Source organism: Mus caroli, unplaced genomic scaffold, assembly GCF_978045245.1.
Source record: "Mus caroli unplaced genomic scaffold, Mus_caroli_1 scaffold_10, whole genome shotgun sequence".
Taxonomy (NCBI): Eukaryota; Metazoa; Chordata; class Mammalia; order Rodentia; family Muridae; genus Mus; species Mus caroli.
Window position 1 is genome coordinate 89192852 of NW_028227265.1, and position 24622 is coordinate 89217473.

The window sequence follows — 24622 nt, forward strand, 5'->3', positions numbered from 1 at the left end:
CAAAAGGAGCACCCCCCAAACTCCTTCTACAAAGCCAGCATCTTTCCAGTACTCAAACTAGGTACAACAGGAAAAGAAAATCACAGCCAATATCTCTGATAAACATATACTCAAAATATTTAATAAAATATTTGCAAACATATACAGACATCTACCGAAAAGATGATCCATCACGACCAAGTTGGCTTTATCCCAGATATTCAGGGATGCTTCAGCATGCATAAGTCAATAAATGTAATTAGCCATATAAGTGGGCTTAAAGACATAAACCATCTGCTCATGGCAATAGATGCTGAAAAAACTTGACAACATCCAATATGCCTTCATGACAAAAGTTGTAGGGCTAGAGGGAACATACCTCAACACAATAAAAGCTAAATATGAGAAGCCCACAGGCAACATAACCCTAAATAAAGAAAAGCTTGAGGCAGTCACACTGAAGTCAGAAATAAGGCAGAGATGTCCACCATCCTGTAATCATTTTCCATGTCATTCTGTAAATACTAGCTGGGGCAATAAGGCAAGAGAAGGAAATTCAAGGGCTACGACTAGGGAAGAATTCAAACTATCCTTATTTGTAGAAGATAGGACAGTAGACATCAGAGACCACAAAAATTCTACCAGAAAATGTCTAGAAATAATAAATAAATTCAGAACCTTGGTAGGGTACAGAATCAACTTGCACAAATCAAGAGCTTTTTTACCCATCAACAACAAACATATAGAGGAGACACACTCCCATTCATGGTAGCCTCAAAGGAAAAGAAAGCATCTAGGAATGAACCAAACATGGGATTGAAGAACTTCCACAATGAAAACTCTAGGCTTGTGAACAAAAAGAAACAGAAAGACACTAGAAAGTGGAAAGCCATCCCATGTTCATGGGAATTAGCATTGTGAAAAGGACCATTTTACCCAAGGCTATTTACATAAAGCAATCACCATCAAAAATTCCCATCTCGCTCTTCCCAGAAAGAGAAAAAGATGTCCTAAACTGCAAATGGAACCACCAATGAGCCCAGGTAGCTGTAAAGATCCAGAACAGAAAGAACTGTCCTAGAGGGATTGCAATTCCAGATCTTAAGATATGTCACCAAGCCGTAGCAACTTAAGCAGTGTTTCTGCCACAAAACAGAAGAAGGAAACACAATCCAATACCCAAGCACAAGTACACACAACCTCAGCCACTTCATGTCTGACAAATGCCAAAAAACATTGCTGGAAAGAGAAAGCATCTGCAGCAGATGGTGCTGAGAAAACTCTATGCCTATGTATTAGACACGGGTCCATCACCTTGTGCAAACACTAACTCTAAATGGATCCAGTGTCTAAATGTAGAACCTGAAACACTGAACCCATTAGAAGAAAATAGGCAATTTGGGTGTAGGTAAAGACTTTCTGGGAAAAAAAAAAAAAAGAGGTCATCAATTTGAAAGAGCCAAGAGGAGTATATGCGAGGTTTGGGAGTGAGAGAAAGAGAAGGGAGAAATGTAATTATCTTATAATCTCAAAGACAGAAAGGGATATGACTTCTGATGAACTATGTAAATATTCCAAAAGCCTTATAAGTGTAAGAATTGATATTTCAAGTAACTAGAGTGGAATTCATCACCATTGGATTATAGAAGTTGTTGTAGAAGACATTGTATAGAAAAATGCATGGTAAATACTTCGGACTATGGCATATTATTGACCTCAGGTTCCTCTTAGTAACTCACCAGCCCTGGGAAGTCATTCATGTGTGTCTTAGCTTTCTTATATACGTGTAGTGTGACAAGAATGGTAACAGCCATTTATGGGCTTAAAGATAGTCGTTTTTATTCCATCTGTAACAAGTGCTTTCCCTGCATGTATGTTAGTGTATGTGCATGTATGTAAGTGCACTGCATACATCCCTGGTGGCTGTGCAGGCTAGAAGTGAGGATCATGCCCCCTGGAATTGGAGAAATAGAAGGCTGTTAGTCACCATGTGGGTGTTGAGAACAGAACCCAGGTCTTCCGCAAGAGCAGCAAGTGCTCTTAACTACTGAGCCATCTCTCCAGCCCTCAGCTCATGAATTTTTGTGGTGATTGAGTTGTATTTTACAAGCTGAGAGCAGTGTCTGGACCCCCATTAAGTGCCCACCAAGCGCTCCTTATTTTATACCTATATCTCATGTACTCCGTATGAACTGCTGATAGAGGCAAAGCGGACTATTTTTTTTTTTTAATTAATTTCCAGGTGCCATGTAGCTCACTGCAGATCATCAAGAAGACAGGGAAACAGCTCGATCCGATCCGGATCCTGCGCCTCCAGATCTAGGGCTCTCTCTGCTCCACACCATTGTCCCTCCTTTCACTTAGAGATTAGCATAGTGGATGGTTAAAAACCTTTAATCCTGTAGAGGCAGTGATGCCCCAGGGAAAGGGGGATGCCTGGGTGAGGTGTGTGTGTGGGGGTGGGGGAACACTCAGTGACAAAGGGGTGGGAGTGAAGAACTCTGGGAAGGGGGGCGGGGGGAAACATTTGGAATGTAAATAAATAAAATAATTAATTAAAAAAATACCTTTATTGTCTTCACCTTGATCCCGGGCACTGGACTGTTTTGTGTCTTCTAGTTCCTAAGGACAACCCTAGAGTTTCCTCAGGAGTTTTTCCTTTTCTTTTCAAGCCTGTTTTGAGCTCCAGGGTCTTTGCCACACCCGTTCTGAGGCTCTACCAAATTTGTGTGTCGAAAGTACCCCCTCCCTCCCTCCCTCCCTCTCTCCCTCCCTCCCTCCCTTTCCTTGCCTCAAAATTCCTGGTTGGAATATTCTGTTTCTGACTCAGCCCTGTGACACTTGGAAGACTAGCAGGCATCTTCAATTTAATGGCCCCAAAGTGAACTCTGAAAGCTACTCAGACCTGCTCCTTCCCAGGAGTCCTCTCTCCTACAGGCAGGAAGCCCCTCCACCTGGTTGCTCAAGACAGACAACCCAGTCTCGCCTTTCTTTTTCTCCTAGGCAGCAGCAAACCCCTTTGTTTTCATGTTTACAGTACATCCTGAAGGCACCCGCCCTCCATCTATTGCCACCAGACCTGGCCAACTTGCTTTCTTCTAGATTACTAATGTCTCCCCAAGTAGGCAGTTGGCTTCCACTCGGGGCTCTTCCCTACTCAAAACCGTTCATTGATCTTCACTTAACTTGAAGGAAAGCATTGTTCTCTCATGCTCTAAGTGGACCTGCCCTCCCCTGGGTCACATTTTAGGGTACCCAAGCCTCCCTAGGTACTGGATAAAGCTCTTGGGCAGCCTTAGCTCTTCCTTGTGACACCTGTAGATGTCGCCTCTGTATCTCAGGTGGGCAGGCTTCTAACTATCCAGGAAACACCCCCTAATCCACTCTCATATCCCATCCTGAGCTGTTTATGAACAAACTTCCATTGCTTTAAGCCACCTTATTCCTAGTGTAGATTGAGTATTCCTAATCTGGGGAAACGACAACAACAAAAGCTTTCAAATTCAAAACATCTGGAATTCTCCACAAGTAAAAAATGCCATAGCCAACTGCGAGTGCACAAAAATATTGTCTAAAATCACCTTCGGATTATATATGTATAGCAGATACACACAACATACATGAAGTCTAAGCTTCATGCTTAGACTCCAGTCCTACATCCAAGAAACTTGGTTATGCTTATGCAAACATGCCAAAAATCTGAGAAAAAAAAATGCTGGCCTGACCCACATCTGTTCCCAAGAATTTTTGAGAGCGATTGTCAGCTTGTCCTTGGTCACAGCAGCTCTAGGAAGCTGACATGCTTTGGTTAGTGAGATCTATGATGCTTGTCAGTTTCTAAAAAACGATGTCTTCACACTCGTTTGTTCTCTGTCCCCTCCATTTGATCATGAAGACCAGGAAGAAAGGACCTTACAGCCTTGACCACAGAAAACGACCCTCTCTCTGGATTTTCCTCATCCTTCTGACAACCATCTCTCTTTCTCTCTCTTGCTCTCAGACTAACCTCTTGAATGGCACTAAGTATGGAAGACAGGTTTATCTGTTAAACATACCGGCCAAGACACTACATGCTCTGAAACATCCAATAATCACACTTGTAAGCAAGATGTATTTTGTGAATACTTATTTATGTATGCATAGGTTTCTGGTCTACTGTCTGTTTCCAAGGAGTAAGCCAACACAAGAAAGTGATACATTCTTGCTGGATAGTCATGGTCACTGTATCATTTTCCTTATCTTCTGTCAGACCTGGTTTCCCCCTCTAATGTCTTGATAGATCTTTTTTTGAATTTTAGAAGCTTTCAGAGTATCTAAGTCTAAATTATCTAAATTGTCTATTATTCATCTATTGGATGAAGGGGCTTGTGTAGGTAAATGAAGTCGCATTAATGGATCAATATGCGTACCTCAGCACTTGACTGTCACATTAAATATGCGTACGTAGGTGATAGGAGGTCAGTAGGTGACTGCAGTTTTATACTTTCAAGTATGGACGTGGCAGTGCACCACTGAACAGAATGGGTCCTGGGAGCAGTCCCTCACTAACTGGGGTCTTGGCCTATTTATTCACTGTTTTCAAGCCTTCAGTTCAGGAAATGGGTAGACAGTGTGGTCTTCCAGGTCTTCCCATTATAAAGAGAAATAGCATTATTTCTTAAAAACTTTAGAATTGGGCAAGACAAATGCCACTGCTTAGGACAGATGTCTACTCCATGGATGCTTTCAGTGAAGGCTCTTCCTCTGAGGCTGTCTTCCAAATATGATCACAAAATGGACAGGCTCAGGGACAGTTACAGTCACAGCTTGTGCCTGTAGTTGGGGCTGAGGGATGCAACCTGACCTGCCAATCAGATCGCAGCACTGGAAGGACTGCATATGAATTGTTGCTCTCTTTGGCTGTTCCTGCGGCCTCCCTGTCACTATGTCAGGATTCAAAACAAATGTCAAAATTTTTTGAAAGGGTTAGGAAAACAGTTAAATAACTTAATGAAGTCAGTTTACTTTTCAGTATGTTTAACATTTTGTCAATGGCATATTATATAATATATATGTATCATATAAATATATATATATATATATATGCACACACATATCATATGTGTCTGTAAGTATAAGGGCCAGACCCACATTTACCTATTATTAATTATTAAATATTTGACCCATATTCCTCTTTGTCTCATAAATACTTATTGCTTGTAGGAGTAGAAGTTTATTTAAATAGATGCTAATTCGTTTAGACAGATGTCTACTGTACTTCACAAACTCCGACCTATGTTGGCTGAAGTCAATCTCAAGCTTTTCCAACTGGCTCCAACTTGAGTCCCTCTAACTCCAGCTCCAATGGACTATTTGAAGTTATTTTGTCTGGCCGTCTTCTGCTCTATTAAAAAATGACTCCAAATACTGCATCCCCACCATTTTAGCAGTCAGAGACAAGGACCTGCCAGGAAAGATTTAATACCGTGTTGTGCAGACTGAGCTCAGGGCAAAGGGGAACTGTTGCTCCCCTCCCCCAGAGGCTCTGCTTACACGTTTTATTTACTCAGTCAGAGTCTGTCCTTAAGGAGCCTCTACCACAGTGTCATGAGCCACCACCACCGTGAATGTCTGCATACTCGAGGCAGAGGACTGTAGCTTTAGAGAATGGAACCCTGGATGGATGGGTCGGGATTGATGAGTAGATCAGTCCCAGGTTGAGCCGGCTCCAGCATGGGGTTGCATAACAGCAAGACACTTTTCAACCAAATCTAAGGAGCACATTTGTGGCAGTAACTGAGGAATTTTAAGGAAGCCTTGAGATCGGTCGCCAGATGTACTATGCAAACAGCAACGATTAAATAAATGATGCAGGAAATAAAATAATTAATTAAATTAAAATAATTAGCAGTGATATGTACACATATACTTTTAAAAATGTATAGTGTATAGTGTATAAAAACCACACACACACACACACACACACACGTAATAAAGCCTAATCCTATGGTTATCTGTCTACAATACAGGATGGACCTAGGGCAGGTACACATTTTTTAAAGTAATGCAGTGGTTGGTGAAGTGGCTCCCTTTCAACCCCTGGAATTACCATAGCACAAGGAGGAAGCTCACCCCTGCACGGTGCCATTTGATTTTCATAAGTCTGCTGTAGCATACACAGTCCCAAACACACACACACACACACACACACACACACACACACACACACACACACACACACTAAATGCAATTTAAAAAATTAAATGATGCAAGGCCCTCCTATGTGCTACAAAAAAAAAAAAAAGTAGGCGTTGTTTCCATCCATCCTCTTATTTATACGGAAAATATAACTGCGGTCTAGTTTGTTGTTGTTTTTTTAAATTGGTTTAGTGAAGCAATTTTTTTGTTGTTGTTAAAGACCTAGGCAAATCTAGCAGGATTTTAGTTCAGATTGGTATAAACGACGACGACAACAACAACAACAACAACAACAACAGCAACAAGCAAACAAAACAAGACTGTAATGGGGAAGGAAGACACAGGGAATTTTCCACAAGAATCTCTTTGCTTAGGTGGCACCGGCTACAATAGTCCAGGGCGAGGACCGGCCGTATAAAGGTGGAAGCGAGCCACTGCGGGCGCGCCTTCAGACCGACACGTTGACACAGGGGGCTGGACCAGGCTCCGTCTGGGGAAGATGGGTTCGATCGGTTCGATCGCCTGTGGCTTTCTGATAAGGCTAGAGAAGTCCTGATAGGCTCTTTCGGTCAGTGTAACCGGCCGCCTTCACAGGAGTTCTCCAGGGCGATGGGGGAAAGGAAAGGAAGAAAGGGGACCCTTCTAGGACGAGCCAGGTACACCGGAAGGTGACCAGCGCTGGGGACGATCCCTATGGCCAAAAGTTAAGAGGAGTTGCTGAGAGAATCTCGGGAACTGGGCGAAGGCGGTCAGAAGCCAGAGTCACTCACCATCTTCCAGCGCTTCGTGTAGCAACAGAAGTCCGAGCAGCAGCCAAAACTTCATCTTCAGGGCTGGTGACCTGAAGAATAGTTCAGGACTGCAGACGGCGCGACAGGCTGTCCAGGGCAGGGCAGGGGCGCAGAGGGGAGGCGGCGCCTGGGACACCACAGCTGGAGGATTCGGTTTCACTGGGGGAAACACAATTTGGGGGGAAAAAAAAGATTAAAAAAATTTTTTTCCCCTGTGTAATGTGATCTCTTCTGCCCTCTAGTGGAGTGGTGAAGGATAGAGCTATTACCAAGCACTGGGAAGACAAATGACTAGGAAGGCCCAAGGTGACCTAGATGATGGACCCGCAGGAATCAGTCCACCTTCTCTGGGGTCTTGCTTCTCAGCAAAAAAGTGTGTTTTAAGTTTCTCTTGGTCCCCAGGGGTTCTCTCACTTGCACTAAAAATAACAAAATGGGTTTGCTATCGCATTAAAAAATATTGTTGGTTGTGGCTGCTCCTTTTAGGTCTGGTCAGAGACAGGGTAAGTACGCATCTAGTCCTGGATCTGATGAACCTGTGCATCTTACTGCAGGTGAAGGAGCTGTCATAGTGGGGAGGGACGGGGCTGCCTGTCTGCAGTCAGAGGGGCTCAGAGCAACTGCTTGTATGAGCTTAACAAATGGAGAATCAGAGAAAAGAGAGGAGACAGGAGGATAAGCAGATAGCAGGAACAGTAGCGGTAGAGCGGGCTGTCAGTGTGGACCTAAGTCTAGAAAGGCATACTCCTTTTAAGACCCCCCCCCCCCCGCCCCGAGTACGCTGGGAGGAAATATGCGCTTAATGGAGAAGAAGGCATTATTAGCAATCTTGGGCCATCAAAAGTCAGAGTGAAATGATAGTCCTTCTTTTATATGGTTTTTATTTTTTTTGCCCATGGATTGTTTTCTAAATAGTATTTTAATTATACATCTTAGTGTTTTCTATGACTAAGATTCTCATTGCTCCTTTTGGTCTTACTTAAAAAAAATCCCTTCAAACTAGTGCACACTATTAAGAATTTGCTTAGGAAAATAAACTTTTTTAAAAAAATCTAAATATTGGGCATTCCTTGCTTGTTCCCTAAATAAAGACATTTAACTTCTCAAAATAGTCTTCCATCTAAATAGAATCAAGATGGATTACAAAATTATTATTTTTTAAAGTCAGACATTTCTTCTTTGTTTGAGGTCTCTCTACTTTGTCCTTGCTGTCCTTGAACGCACCATAGAGAGGCCTCTAACTCACAGAGATCCACCTGCCTCTGCACCCTGCAAGTACTGGAACTAAAGGTGGGTGCCCCCGTGCTTGTCAAAACAGGAGCAATCTTAGTCATAGAAAACACTAAGATGTCTACTTAAAATAACGACTGCTAATGCTGCTTCTACTCCATTAGGCGCATATTTCCGCCAGCGTACTCTGAGGGGTTCTTAGAAGCAATGTCAAAATCTTTGATATTCCCCAAGTTAGTCATCAAAGGTAACATAGGGTAAGACAAGGATCCCAGCTACATAATTTCCATGAGGCAAAAAGAAATGACCTTTTCAATGCCAGGAAGCATCAGATGTTAAAGACGTACCATTATCTGCTGTGCGTTTGCAGCAAAAGCCTTACCATGAAAGGGGGAATAAAAAGCAGGAACTTGGGGCTGGAGAGATGGCTCAGCGGTTGGGAGCACTGACTGCTCTTCTGAAGGTCTTGAGTTCAATTCCCGGCAACCACGTGGTGGCTCACAACCATCTGTAATGAGATCTGGCTCCATCTTTTGGAGTGTCTGAAGACAGCAACAGTGTACTTACATATGATAAATAAATAAATCTAAAAAAAAAAAAAAAAAAAGCAGGAACTTCTGGTCTAAGATTGCCTGCCACTGCCTCTCCTACCTTTGCTCCAGAGTGTCACTGATTTATGTTTTCCTGTGTAGCCAAAGAGTGCCTCTCATGAGTTGTTTATATACATACCCTCATGTCAATTTAAGCCACTTCAGAAACATTTGTTGTGCAAGCCTGATTTTTCTTGGGCTGTGAAACTCTTGGTGCTTACACATGAGCAGGCTGGGGAAGATTGTGGCATCTTGGAGAATCACTGATAGAGAATAATAGAACCCTGAACCATGACAGTTTCTCTTTGATTTGGACCAAGAGGTAGCCCTGGGTTTGCCTGGATAGCCTTTGTCTTCCAGTTGGCTGCTCCTGTCGTAAGTGCATCGAAATGTTTCGAAATCTGAAAGTTTTTACATAGTCTATAAGCTGCTACTACTAGAAAGCTTCCAATGGCAGGACAGTGTTTTTGAATACTTCACTACTTTGACCTACATTAAAAGACGAATGGAGGTGATGGGTTTGTATTTGCTTGGCCCAGGGAGTGGCACACTTAGGATGTGTGGCTTTGTTGAAGTAGGTGTGTCACTGTGGGCATGGGCTTAAGACCCTCATCCTCGCTGCCTGGAAGTCAGTCTTCCACTAGTAGCCTTCAGATGAAGATGTAGAACTCTCAGCTCCTGCCTCTCCATGCCTGCCTGGATGCTACCATGTTCCCACCTTAATGATAATGGACTGAACCTCTGAACCTGTAAGCCAGCCGCAATTGAATGTTGTTCTTATAAGAGTTGCCTTGGTCATGGTGTCTGTTCACAGCAGTAAAACCCTAACTAAGACATGGGCAGATGGGATTATTTTTGTGTGTTTTGGAGAAATCTTTAAGTTACTTTGTGAAATATGTCCACTCAAATGGAGATGTAACATAATCCCTCAGCAATGCAGACTTTGAGGCCTTAGACACAGAAGAGCACACACCTACAGACTAACTAACTATTCAGGAGGCAGAAAATAATAGGGTCTCTTGGGCCCAAGTCCAAGGCTACTCTTGGCAACATAGTGAGACCATCACAAACAAAACAAAGCCTCACTGAAGAGACTTAATATCTATCTAATAATTATTGTTACATACAAGTGTGTGTGTGTGTGTATGTGTGTGTCTTGTTCAGCCTTTATAATGTCACTTGAATATTTTCAGGGCTATTTGATAACCAATTGTTGTTCTCCTCCCTGGGGGATACTCAATAGGAACTAGCGAGCTACACAAAAGAACTTCACAATTAAACAAGGTGTCCAAAGAGACCTATAATTTAGATGTCTTAGGATCATGTTAAGAAACTCTTTGAGCTTTTCCTTCCCTTTAATAGGTAGACTTATTATTGGGAAATGTTTATCTACTAGGCTGAAAAAGTTAATAAATTTTCCATTTCCATACTAACCACCAATTATTGTAAGCTGTTACTCTTTGGATATTTACATGGCCCCAAATGCTAATGCACTCAAGGTTTGGTCTCTAAGTATTGGTACTATTGAGACTGACTGGATCACCAGGGTACTGACTTTAGCAACGGGGTTAATCTATTGAGAAGTCCATAGCTGAACAGGCTATTAGGAGGTGGAGCTTGGTTAAGGAAGTGGGTCATTGTGGATGTCTTTGCTTGTTTCTGCCCCTTGCTCTGTCTCTTAGCGTCTAGGCTGCCTGTAGCAGCTTTTCCTCTACCACATCTTTCTTCCACGATGTGCAGTCCCAGAAATGTAACCAAGTGACCATGGATTGAAACCTTAGAAACCATGGGCCAAAATGACTCTCTCTTCCTATCACATACATTGTGTGCATGTGTGCTATAGAAGGGCACACTCCTGTGCACATGCATTTGGAAGGCAGATGAACATGTGAGTGCTCTTTTCTATCTTCTCACCTTATTTTTGAGATAATCTCTCATGGAACCCAGGATTACCATTTAGGTTAGATTAGGGACTTCCTAAGATCTGTCTGTCTTCACCGGTCGAGTCAGTTTGACAGGCTGGAAAAGTCTGTAAGCACTCAACGACGAAAAGAGTTTCAAGGAAGTGTACCTCCTGGAGTTTTGGCGTTCTCATTTACCCATATACTCATACTCTATTCCCGCGTTAGTCTGGTGTATGGATCTACGAGCTCTTTTTTAATATTTTATTATAAATGCCTTTTAAGATTAAATTCTGTTATAGTTAAGTCTCCCCAGTGTTCCAAGGTCCCAGAAGCAACAGAGCTTAGAATCCTGTAAGAATGCAGTAAGGAAGTTAACCTATTCAGTAACTAATTAAGCATGACAAAAGACAGAGCCTTGGTTCAGCTGGTCTGCAGAAAGAGCCAGGGAATCTCACTGAGATAGAAATCTTCAGTACAGGCTACATTGCATATTAAAAGCAAGTTGGTAAATTCTCCTGACAAATGGAGATTCTCCAGATACTTAATAGTTACACTCATATAAGAATTTAACAAGGCCTAGGAAATTAGGGGGTTGTGATATTGCATTATTCATGTCATTATTCATAACACTAGAGTGTGAAATCCTTGCCTGTCACTAAGCTGATCCTAGGCAGGACTGCTTTATCTTTACTGTAAACATTTACCTGGTTCCTGTAAGTCCTTTTGAAGTCATTCCTTTGTTTTGTACCTGGTAACTTCAATGTACCTTGCCTGCTGTGACTTCCGACCCCTTGAATTTTCTGTACTATATAAGACTGGGGTACACTTTGTGACAATACATTCAGATTCTACACAACCTCTCCTGTGTGCATCTGTCTGTCATTCCCTCCAACTCTTTGCCCATCTGTGACCAGAGACCCGTTCCACGCAGACAAAGGGGCCCAAAGGGTCTGCGACATGAAACTACTTCTTGGGTGCTTCTCTTCACAGAAGTGCTCTTACCCACCACCAAATTATCTCCATATCTGCTTATCAAGTATTTTCTAGTGATAAGACAGACAGAGGAACTTTCTGAAGATCAATGCTAAAGTGACTAGTTCGTGTAATAGCAGTTGAAATGATAATCTGAGACGTGGGATCTTGCGGTGGCATACTTCAAAAACAGCTGATTATTTTCATTATGTATCAGGACTAAAGTTTTGTGTATATTTCTCTTCTAACTTATAAGATTTGGTAGCCACAAAGTGTTGGCCCTCCGAGTATAATAAAATAATAACAAAGTAGACTGCATTGTGGTTCTGAGGGTTTTTTTGTTTTGTTTTGTTTTTCAAGACAGGGTTTCTCAGTATAGCCCTGGCTGTCCTGGAACTCACTTTGTAGACCAGGCTGGCCTTGAACTCAGAAATCTGCCTGCCTCTTCCTCCTGAGTGCTGGAATTAAAGGCGTGCGCCACCACGCCTGGCTATCTGAGTTTTGAAAAGCCCTCAGATTCAGAAGAAAAAGACAAACAAAATCTCCCCAAATTTAAGTAAGTATGAAACGTGCCTTTGTTTTGCGTGATACATATACATACTAAATCATCGTAAGTCATAATAAGGTTTATTTAAAAACACGTGGTTACACTATAAAGCATATATTACAACAGTTAAAGCAGCAAAAGTTTTTATTTACAAAGTCTAAAAAAAAAAAAAAAAGAGTCCAACTTTGCATGTAAAAAGGAACACCAATTGCCATTTAAAACGACACTACCAAACAACACATTCTTTACATTTGCACAGGAACTTGCAATAGGTTTTGTAGAAGTTCTGGATGGTTTTAGGCCTCTAGGCACAATTGCTATTAAACATAACAATAACAAAATAAAGCAACGAAGCCATTTGGCACTGCCAGTGGACATGCAAGGGAGGGGCCTAGGGTACAGGAGTCTGCCCTGCAGGCAGCACAAGGCTTTTTGCCATCAGGGTTTTGGTGATGTACTGCTCACACTGAGGCTATGAACCTTCAGGAAATACAGCAGGCCAGGCTCTACCATGCCAGTTCCAAGGCATAGCCACCTCCTTCATGAGTCACAGATATTCCTTGGTCCGTATTCATCTTAATATACTCATGAGCTATTTGGAACTGAAGTTAAGGATGTCCGATGATCTTATATTCATTACTTCCTATTCTTCCTCACTACCTAAGACACCACCAGAGTGTAACAGCAGACACCCACATAGTGCAGCCTGCCTGGCTGTGGCATCACACTGGGGTCCTAGGTAATCTCTATGGGTCTGTCAGTGGTCAGAAAGGCTGCTTAGAGTCCAGAAATTGTGGCAGTGGCAGTGGCAGTGGCAGTGGCTTCAGCTGTGGTAAGAACAGACAGGGAGAGAGCTCCTGGCCAGTAGTTGTAAAATGACTTAATGCTTACATAACAGAATACATCTGAAACCAGTAAGACCAAACTGTGTGAATATAAACAATCATGAATACTACAAAAGCCAACACCTACATCAGGAATACAACAATAGAAACAGGCCTCTTAAAATCCACACAGTTATTTTAAATTCTTTAAATATAAGTAGACAAGGAAAACAAATTCTTAGCTAAACAATAAAGTCTAGAAGCCTTATTTATTTTCACATCTAGAGTTAAGGTGATCTTTGCTGGCATTACTGGCTACATGAATTTCAGCACGTTCCCTTGATATGTAAAGTAGAAAATGTACAGAAGGCACTTCCTGTAGTAGGCGCTATTTTGGTACTAGCAAAAAGGGACAGTTAACGTCACTTATCTCAACAGCCCCAAGCCCTACATATTAGGTGACTGTGAACCATTTGTGAAGAACAACACTCTAAACCCAACCTTTTAAAGTGCTGCTGAAGTTGTATTTTGAGGACTAGCATTTGAAGTGTATCTGGAGAAATCCCTAGCAGTGTAGCCAGGAAGCAAGAGATGGGGTCTCGGTGCAACTTCATCATCTAGGTGGCAATTTGGGGATATACTCTGATTATTATTATTATTATTGTTATTATTATTTGTTTTTCAAGACAGGGTTTCTCAGTATAGCCCTGGCTGTCCTGGAACTCACTTTGTAGACCAGGCTGGCCTTGAACTCAGAAATCCGCCTGCCTCTGCTTCCCAAGTGCTGGGATTAAAGGCATGCGCCACCACGCCCGGCTTTCTGATTATTGTTTTACATCATCACCAGCCACACACACACACACACACACACACACACACACACACACACACACACACACACTCACACACTCTCTCCAGATATAAGAAGGGAGAAGGTAAGGTGCGAGTATTTCCTCTGAACCCTTAGCACTGTAAGGTAAGCCAGTCACATTCCATCTTCACCTGTGCTAAATGTTCAAGCTTACAAAGCAATTTAGTGACAGTTCTGACTCACAGTGTTTTATGAGAAAACATGTTTTTGTTTTTTTGAGATAGGGTTTCTCTGTGTAGCCCAGGCTGTTCTGGAACTCACTCTGTATACCAGGCCGGCCTTGAACTCAGAGATCGGCCTGCCTCTGCCTCCTGAGTGCTGGGATTAAAGGCACTGGGAGAAAACATTTTAAAACAACTACCTGCAAACAGGCAGGACTTAGAAAAAAGTTTGGCTGAAACAAATACTTGATAAAAATTAAAACTAGATAACCTTTTATTCTTTAGGGAGATGATTTATTTATTCTTCAGAAGCTGGTGTTGTTTTAAAATCAATTACAGTTAGTACTAAAGTTAACATCAACAATAGTTTCAATGTTGATTTTCCATATTAATGTTGATATATATGTTTATAATCTTTCGGTTATTTAGTTTTATTGACTTTTTTTTAATCACTAAGGAAAACAAAATTAAGATATTTGAGACCACCTCAAAGGTTCTAGTAAGTTTTTCTCAGGAGTTTCTAAACTTGAATTCCCAAAAGCACCCTTTTGGGTGTGTGGTTGGCATGAACTTTATGAGGGATCTCACAGGCCAGTCTCTTTTGTAAAGTCTATAAACTTAAAGAGCTGTTACGAGACAATCTCACTGCAAATACCAACAGCACAGTTCTTAGGATAAGAAGAAAGAAAGCAACGAAGGAAGAACTCCAAGTTGCCTTTGCTTGTCATGATGAATAGAATGTGTAAACATCTGAGATTCTGGGTGTTTGCTCGCTAGTCAAATCTACACACAATATTTAGGTGACCCTAAGACAGAGACTAGGACGTTTTGTACCAAGTGTGCTGAACTCATGTGTACAAGGACAAGGTTGGCAAAGAGCAGGTAGTGCTGGCATTCACTGTGGGTCAGAAACAGTGCGACAGAAACAAACATGAAAGTCTCAAGGCCTCGGCTTCTACTCCATTCAGATTCCAAAGCGCCTGTCACTAGAGTTTAGTGACTTCATATTAGAAATATGATAAATATGTCTTAAAGAATCTATCTATAGAAAACATATATATATATAATTGTATATCTTAAAATAGCTTAAAATCTAAATTATCTATCAGTATAAAACATTAAGCTCTCTCCACATCAATTGGGTTTTTAAAAAAAATCTATGTAACAATATCTAATCCAAAGCTCATCATAAACTCAACGTACTTACACACTGATAGCCAATCCCTGCACAAACACACACACACAGACATATGTTATCGTGTTTATAAACACTATACACACAGACATGCTGCCCATTCGGTTCTTCACAGGAAAGGAAAAGGCACGGTCACTGAGAAAGCATCTCTTTACAGACATTCATGTTTCCAACGTGCTCTGGTGTGAACATATTGAGCTAGATTCTGCCCCTGACTGAACACAGTGGGCACAACACTTCAGGCTGCCTTCCACAGCCTGAATGAATCTGGTTTTGTTACAGTAAGAAATCTAGGAATTCATATATGAAATTGCTCACATTTCCTGTGTGAAGGGCACTGCTGGAACAGTAAGGATTTTTATTTAAATTGATTTTTTTGAGAATATTATACAAGAGTAAAGTATTCTGATAATTTCTGCCTTCTTCTTTCCCCTCCAATTCCCCCCACTCCTTATGAAATCCATAGGCTCTTCTTTATTATTATTACATATTGTGTGTATGCCTCTGTGTGCATGCAACTTGTTGAGTCCAATTAGTGCTGCTTGTATGTGTAAGTGTTTACTGTTGACTATTTGGGATCAGATAACCTATCATGGAGCTCGTCCTTGATTCTCCCTCTCAGAGCAGCCATCAATGACATCAATTCCTGATCATGCCTCTCATCCTTCCCAAACTATTTTAGCCCTTGTTCATCCAACTCCTCCTCTGTAAAGCAAGCAGTTAGAAAGAGTGTCTGGCTTTCAGATTTTACCACATGCACCCTAGAAATTTTGGAATGTCAGCACTAAGTTCTGGGTCAAGGATGCATCCCTGACAACCAGGAACCCAGAACCTTTGCCTGCTGATCTGAGAGCTAATCAGAATGAACGTCAGCTTACGCCAAAGAGCACCAGTAAAATAAATGATCTCTTAGAAGAACTATGGGAAGCAACCATCCTCTTTGCCTATGGATTATGCAGGGCAACTAGCATTTGTGGTCTCCTGGGAGTGCCACACCTGAAAAGTGTCTAGCTCTAGATTTAGCCAATAAACCATTTAATTATTCATACAAGGTTAATTCATGAAGAATAAGTATGACTGGGTGTTTCTGATCCACTATCAGAGAACACTATAAAGGAAAAGTGTAGCAACCAGAGAATCTTAAATTTAAAAGTTTATTTAATCATATACAAAGGTCACTGTGCTTTTAATCCAGTTTGGTTATTTAGCTCGAAGTGTTAGATAATTGTGTTCTGAAAGCAATGGATGATTTATTGTTGAGAGGCTTTGTGTGGCCCTTTAAAAGCAGATAAGATTAAAAACGGCTAAACGGTCAGGCGTGGTGGTACACGCCTTTAATTCCAGCTACTTGGGAGGCAGAGTCAGGTGGATTTCTGTGAGTTCAAGGCTAGCCTGGTCTATAGAGTGAGTTCTAGGGCTACATAGAAAGAACCTGTTTCGAAAAACAAACAAACAAACAAACAAACAAAGAAATAAAGGGAGAAAATAAATTTATAAGTACTAAATGATGAGATAGGGTAGGAGATAGGGGAATCTCTAAACATTTCTAAAAGAAATATCAGAGGAAAATTAGGTTTAAAATCCTTAAACTGGGCTCAAGTGCCCTGTGAGACTGGACTAAGGGTATTGTCCTATACCCCTCCAACTGTGTCTTTTTTGTCCACTTGTCAAAAAAGAATTTGCTACCACACTCGTTTTCATCCAGATCAAAGGAAAGATGAGAAACAAAAGACTGAGTTCTGTGTTTGACGAAGGAGCAGACGTTGAGCTGTGATTAGGTCTGAAGTAATGGGAAACAGCCTGAACCAGTCTACCCAGTGTGTGATACGGAGGCCTATTCTGCCTTCAGTCTCTGCCAAGCATCTTTGTAAGTCATGTGATCTTCAGAAGCCACTGGGTCTACTTTCACTCTCTGGCTTAAAGGGTCCCAAGGAGGCCACGGTACCTTTCCTGAGACTTTCGTGGGGTTGATGGGTATATCATTTACAGCAGGTGGAGGTGTTATATTTAAGGACCAAGGCTCTCAAAACCAGGATTGGCCATCTCCAGTCACAGACTACCTCTTCATCTTGTCATACAGAGGAAAGAAACACTCCCTGGCCATTTAAGAAAACTGTCTTAGCAAGTAGGAGAAGGATATATGCATTACAATTTATAGACAATGCCCATTCCTTATCCCTTCCCCACCCATGACCACTGTTAAACATCATGACAGGGGATGGCATTTCAGTATGTCCAAATTGATGGTCATATACCTAATAAAGAAACCACCACTATTTCCCCAGGACATATACAGAATACATCTCTATTCAGCAATATACTGTTTACTAGTGTGTGCAGTATATGCCACCAATTACCACACTGGAATTATGTCACAGACTAATAATGGACAACATTGAACACTCACATCGCAGACATACATGTACTCACACGGACATACTGTTTTGGGGATACTTATAGCTGAGGAGTGCTCTCAGGCAGTCTCCTCAGACACAGAATCCACCATCTGAAGAGAAGCTGTCTGGAGGAGGAAGTACAAGTTAGGCAAGCCATGTCCACAGCAGACCCACGACAGCCCAGCATGATGGTGGCATCCGGCCACAGTGTACTCATTGTTAAGGTATGCGTGGTAAGACCGAGGGCCAGCATCAACATTCACTTGTCTTTTCATGAAGTATGAAAGGTAAGCTGAGGTTTCTTTGGTGATGGTCATTTGCTTGCATGGCGGATTTTTCTTCTGTTGCTGCATTGATGTTGTCTGGATAAGCATCTTCATCGTCTTCCTCATCCCTGGGGTTACCCTCCAAGCTGTGTCTAATGCCATAGGCAAAGTAGATCAGAAAGCCTTTGGGGAGAGAAAGTGCATCAAGTGTGTTAGGAGATGTTTTAATGTGGACAATGTAATACAGTAAGTCTCCCCCTTTCTTTCAGTGACGGCCTTAGAAAAACAGAATGTGTGCATATGGAAGATATAAATACAACCCTCTGAGCCTGCTTTTAGAACCCGTGCAGATACGGTTTCAGGGCTGACCACTCTGCACTGGACAACCAATAAGGGGCTCATCTGTGGGAGAGGCTATCTCTCCTCCCAGTGGTCATTAGTTGTTGCCTATAATTGTAGAGGCTATCAACTTGTACTTGAGAGTATGTGCACGTGGGGTGGCATGGGAGGGGTTAGAGGGGGAGGTACCTGGGTGGGGCTGGAAGCAGAGGAGGGAAAGCAATATAATTATATTTCAATGTAAAGTATATTTAAATAAAAATATAAAAATCTTTAAAAAGGAAAAATAGAATACGAAGACAGATAGAAAGCACTTCTTCATTTGTGACACCCCAACCCTACAGAATATATTTTTCTGTCAACAAGTCTTTTCAGACAACAATTATGTGGAAAATTTCTACTTACATTCTCAAAGCTCAACAGATTACCTCTAAGCAGAATGACATGGTAAGGCAGAGGCTCAGATTACACATGAAACCCTAGCAACGGATTATCACACTCACGGTCAGGTAGTCTGGAAAGCATGCCCTGGGTTCACAATAGTCACAGATACCCTTCTATCTGTGACTGTCAAATGGGACCCTGAGGCCTGAGCACAAAGGACTGTCACTAGCCATGCTAACTGTGGAGGTAAAGGAGACAAGGTTTCAAATGTCCTTGGAAGATAATCACTTATAAATATGTATGTTCCCATGCTGTAGTTCTATTTTAGAAAGCCACGTAAACCTTTGGCATTGTTATGGTGACTTTTTGAGGGCTTCATTTTCTCATTCATAAGTTGGAGAAAATAAAATCTGTGTGAATGGACCCCAGGGTTACTGAGAGACTTGAAATAAAGACAGCATCTGGAGGGCTGAGGATGTGGCTCAGTGTATCCTAGTGGTCAAAGGCCTGAGATAGCATGTGTGGGGCCTGGGGTGAGTCCTCAACACAAAAGGAAAGAAGAATAAACACAAAAGGAAAGAAGAATAAAGAAAAGATATCTGAAAAATAAGGAGACAAAAATGCTGAGATGTTCTTGGAAGTCGGAATGGACGGAAATTAACAGAGCTTTTAGTTTTAGGGAAGGAGGTTCCCTACATTCTTGTATCCATGGCCCACAGAGCAAGGTGAACCTAAGTCCGGGAGCATAAAGCATTGCAAGACCTACCAAGCGCCATCCAGATGCTGAATCTGACCCAAGTGTCCGCACTTAACTGGACCATCAAGTAAATGTTGACCAGGATGCTGAAGGCCGGCAGAAACGGTAAGAACGGGACCTGTGGGAAGAAACATCCTTTGGAGATGGTGCTATCATGAGAGTGCACTCTCCAAGTTATTCTGAGGCAGTGCCAATATCTGACATAGAGTCACACTGTGTCACTAAGCTTACAGTCTCATAAAAAGGACAACTCGAATAAGCACCAGTTCTGTAGGAAGTAGTGAAAGGAAAGTCACTTTCACATTACTTGCTGAAGATGACAGAAACAGCGACACCTGCAGACACCGTCAAGAAGCCTAGGGCTTAGATATCAGTGTAGCTGAGAGTTCACTGGTCTCATTCGGCCATCAATAGCAAGTGCCTCTGGAGCTCTAGGTACCTATCGCATCCTGTGGGGTCCTCTCAGGAAGTGCTGTTCATATTCAAGCTTCCTCCTAGTTCCAGTGGGGCAGGATAATTTAGTTTGCAAAGGGAGGGGCTAAATCCTCACAAGAGGGCTCCAATTTTCTGAAAACAAAATCCTCAAGTTATCTTCCTTCATTCTATTATTTAATTTTAATTTTTAGTACTTGGAAATAAACCCAGAATGTCATAAATAATTTTCCTAATACTCTAGACTGTTTAACACAAAAATCTATTCCCTCTATATATGTATGTATGCACAAATGCATGCATGTATGTATATATTATATATAATGCATGCATGTTCAAGTTTTTGATAAGGGGAGTCAGACAGTTCATAGTTCACGTACTGTTACTAAAAGGGATTCATCAAAGAACTCTGACACTCTCGTTCACTGCTTGGACTTGGTTAGACAAATGAAACATGCCGAGAGAAAACATACAGAGTGTACACAGCAATTAGGATTGTAATTATTATTTCACATACCATGAAGGCTACTTTTTGCTGATTCTGTGGCTGCCTCCAAATGGTCAGAATGACGGCAGCGCAGAGGACAAGGAACAGGGCGAGAAGAGCCAGGCTCCAGGCTTCCAGTCCGGCAATGGCCTGGACACCATACGTGGTTAGAATACTCAAGCCCAGGATGAGGAAAGCTATGGAGGTCAGAACAGAAGGCAGAGTCGGTACACATCCTTTCCCTGTGTTTCTCAGTCCTAGTGGGTTGCCCTGCTATAACAGCAAGTTCTTCATGATCTTCATTGCCATACACACACCCCACTTCCTTTTCCATTGGGAAAAAGAGATGGCCCACTACACCCATCTAAGGATAATGTACATGTTCTCATTTCTGATTTCTATGAAGGCATCTACCTCCCCATTTGGCGCTAACACCTTGCTTTGTCTGTCACGTGACTAGGGTCCCTCATTTCCTATTCACAGACTATATGGATAGGGTGGTTTTGGTGGTCCACAGCTTCCAGTTCTTTTCAAGTGAGAAATAGCAACTTTACTTACATTAAGCTCTTATAAAGATTATTTGTAAATGCAAACAAATAATCCCACAGGATCTGAATCTTTATCATATTCTAGGCAGGCTTCTTCTGACCATCGAGTATGCAATAAAAACCCCTCCCACTCACTCTCAGAGAAACCTCCTCTGATCTGCCATGGGCTTACTGTTCAATCCTGAAGAGCAAGGTAAGTCTCTCACTCCCGAGTGTCTGGAATAGTACCAGGCACACAGACAACACCCAGTAGATGTCACTCAACATATGGATAACTAGGCAACTTCAACTGAGCAAGCAAATCTTTCCTATTTTACTTCCCATTATCATTGGGATCTGTTTTGTTATTTGACCTGATCTTTTAACACGAAGAATACCCTAAGCCAATGAAATGTGCCAGTTTGTAATTCTGCCACTTTACTGTAGGGATTTCTTGCTTTTGTGTGCATGTGTGGGGTTGTGCAAACATGTGTGCCATAGTGTGTATGTGGAGATCCAAAGATAACCTTGGGTGTTGGCCATCACCTTCCACTTTGTTTGAGGCACAGTCTCTTATTTGTCACCAAGTACAGCAAGCAAGCTGACATGCAAGCTAGTGGGGAATTCTCTTTCTACCGCCCATCTTGCCAGAGCCACGCTGCTTTTACGGGCATGCACTTCCTCATTCAGCTTCCCATGGGTCTTGGAGATCTTAACCCAGAACCTCACATTTGAACAGCACATGCTTTACCTACAGAGCCATCTCTCCGGTTCACAGATACTCAACATAACACAACCTCACCTCCCAGTGCCTCTGTAGGCATAAAGTTCACAGTTCAAAATGCCAACATATCCCAGGGCAATGTGAGGCTGGGTCTATAAGCACTGGTTCTCCACATCTACATCTGTTGGGCCTTTCAACATCTGCTGTGAAGACTTACCCAGGAATCCCACCAGAAAGCTCACAAGGGAAGCCGACTGTCGTGTGGGCAGAGCAGAGGGGCTGAAGAGGGTTCGTAGGCTGAAACCCTGTCCTTGCAGCATGGTGACCTGGGACTCGCTCTTCAAAGTCGCATTGGTACATGATTCCAGAGTTTCTTTCTCAGGGGTGTATTTGGGCTGCTCATAACACAAGCCAGGTTGGTACCTATCCCCAAATAAATATTGGTTGGTGTCTTTAATCAAATTGGCCCAAATGAATCTATCACCTAAAACTCTTCGGTGAGACAGTTTACAAAGTCACAGTGTGTACAGTCGGGTGACACGTCTCATGATTCCAATGCACAGTGTGCTGAACCAGGCTACAAACCTCTTCCATAAAACACCCACAACTCTGAACTCCTCATCGTTTCTTAATTAAAAAGTTGTACAGTAGATGCCAAAAAAAATAAAGTTAAAATTAAAGGTGAAGCAATTATGGCAACAGGATGGTATCTGAAGGCTCTGATGCCCAGTTGAATCATGACTCACAGGAAGAGCACAGAAACAGCCACCGGCTATGGAGTGCACTGTCCCTTGGCTTGGTATTCTAAGGCTGTGTCATAGTCGGTCCCTCTGGCCATGTTTCTTTATTGCCAGCCTGATTTATCTAGCTTCACCCAGATAAGCTCACACAGCTACTTGGCCACCTAGCTATTGGGGAGCCAGTTTCTTGTTATTTGGCCTGTTCCTCTGCAGCTTACCAGAGTATCGCATGCTTCACTTCCTAGTACCCTAGGCCCTCCCTTACTTCAGAAAACACTTCTCCTCCATGTAAAGAAATACATTCACTAAGGAAAATGCACAAAGGAATACAGAAGGAAGTAACAACCACCCAACAGCACCTAACGCCTTTTAGCATTTTGGTACGAGTTTATCCTTGGATTATATGCACACATAAACATTTATCATTTCTGAATGTAGGCTTATAATGCTATTTAAACTAATTCAAATGCTACAGCTTTGTATCTTAAAGTCGGAATAGTTATCTATTTACTGAAATGCCAGCATTTACTATCAAAGAAGCCACTGAGTGAATGTCCCTTCATGCATGCCACTTTTCGCCTGTTGATACTCAAGCCAGCTCTGCTTTCTTTGCGCTTGGCAATCTACCTTTCTCATGGGCATTCTTTACATCTCTTTGCTGGTGTCTCCTTGAGAGGGTCTTTATCGCACATATTTGGGAATAGGTACACACATATTAGGCAGATATACATTTATTGACTTGGAAGATTATTCAGGATATGTTGCTAATATAACAAAGGTTGTCATGTAGTAGTCAAGACTAGGGCTCTATTGGTCAGTCTGCAAGTATTTAGAATTCTAAAAACAGAATTCTGTAGCTGCACATATTTTAGTAGACTGCTTTGTAGATGGGCCAAGCTCTTGTAGGAGTCAAACTGGAGATTCTTAGCTGAAGGGCAAGTCTGCTCCCATATTCAATACTACTATTTTCATGGAATGGCCTCTGCCTTTTAGAGTTCTCACTGTCCCTTCTCCCCACATCCCACCTGGTACACACTCTTGAGAAACAATAGAGACTCACCTGAGAATAAGCACGCAGGCTGCCACCAGAGAGTAGGCCATGAGGGTGCCAATAGACATCATGTCCACAAGGGCCTTCAGGTCAAAAAGAAAGGCCATCACAGCTATTGGGAAACAGACAAGGAAGTGAAACCAAGGCCTCTGGTGGCATTTCTTACAGTAGTTCATTTAGTCAGGGACAAATGATTGACACTTTTCTGTTTTGGTACCAATGGCAGATCATGTTACATCATAAGATGTTTACTGGGACATACAACCTGCTAACACTAAGACTTCAAAGCCCCTACCTAGTTCTTTAGCAAACACTAAATACATCGGCCTTGATTATTTAAAACCTGGCCTGGCCAAGAGTGAAAATATTAGATGACAGAACACTGTGTTTTAAGGTCTCAAAAGGTAAACAAACACTACCGAGAAATGACAACCACTGCTGTTCAACATCATAAGGAAAGCTAGGCTTCTGTATACAAGTTATGCCAAGTTCTTTACTTCCCATCTATATCATGTCATATGTAACTCAAAATATTTTAAATGGTCTTTACAAAATAATACTCGTTTTCAATGAAATTACATTTTGGACCTAGAGTAAACTCTAATCAAGGTAAAGCCACACAATCTGGAAGGCTGATTAGATGTGATGGACCAACTTATGACCCTGCACAGAAGATCCCAGAAATGCCAAAAAATAAAAGTACCTTAGCATTACTGAACTTACCACACAGTACTCCCTATCTTTGTAAACAGACAACAGCACACTCAATATATATGATACCCTACATCTATTTACAAATTTTAGAGTCTATGAGTCACTTTGTCTTCAAGTCAATGATCCTAGGAGGCAGAAGATTTTTAACTACGTAAAATAGTATTTGACTACTCATTTACTTCTTTATTATTTTTGCTAAATCCAGCAACTTCTCATGGTTTGCCTTGATAGGATTATCCCTGTCTTACAGGCAGATTGGCTTATGAAGGTTATATTGGTTGGGGCTTCCTTGGCCTACAATCCTATAGTATCTCATTCTTTCTCTGACTCTGCAAACACTTCATTACTTATATAATGGGTTATTAAAATTTCAGCATGTTTATAATGACCACAGATAGCCAAATACTAATTATTCATATAAACTCTGTGGTATAAGTTTAAAATTACAAATATGGGTGTGAGAATGTAAAATATAAAATACAATACTTTAGAAAGCATTCTATTATAATACTTTTAATTATTACCATCATTTCTTATTAGGCTGCTAAATTACATTTTTTTCCA

At 41.7% G+C, this 24622-nt stretch overlaps 2 protein-coding genes across 3 annotated transcripts in view; both read right to left on the bottom strand.

The window, feature by feature from the left end:
- Pdgfrl (platelet derived growth factor receptor like) overlaps window positions 1–7140 on the bottom strand; it is a 65506-nt gene extending 58366 nt beyond the window's left edge. Inside the window, exon 1 of the mRNA XM_021170924.3 lies at window positions 6927–7140. Within this exon, the coding sequence (XP_021026583.1) occupies window positions 6927–6981 (55 nt within the window). The 5' untranslated portion in view covers window positions 6982–7140. The remainder of the gene's footprint in view (window positions 1–6926) is intronic.
- A 5113-nt stretch (window positions 7141–12253) lies between these two features.
- Window positions 12254–24622, bottom strand: part of Slc7a2 (solute carrier family 7 member 2) — a 59651-nt gene continuing 47282 nt past the window's right edge. For both annotated transcript variants that reach the window (XM_021170249.3, XM_029480905.2), the window contains exons 8-12: window positions 23354–23456; window positions 21771–21976; window positions 20333–20499; window positions 19393–19501; window positions 12254–18086 (exon numbers count right to left, since the gene is read on the bottom strand). In XM_021170249.3, coding sequence (XP_021025908.1) covers window positions 17890–18086; window positions 19393–19501; window positions 20333–20499; window positions 21771–21976; window positions 23354–23456 — 782 coding nt within the window. In that variant the 3' untranslated portion in view covers window positions 12254–17889. The remainder of the gene's footprint in view (window positions 18087–19392; window positions 19502–20332; window positions 20500–21770; window positions 21977–23353; window positions 23457–24622) is intronic.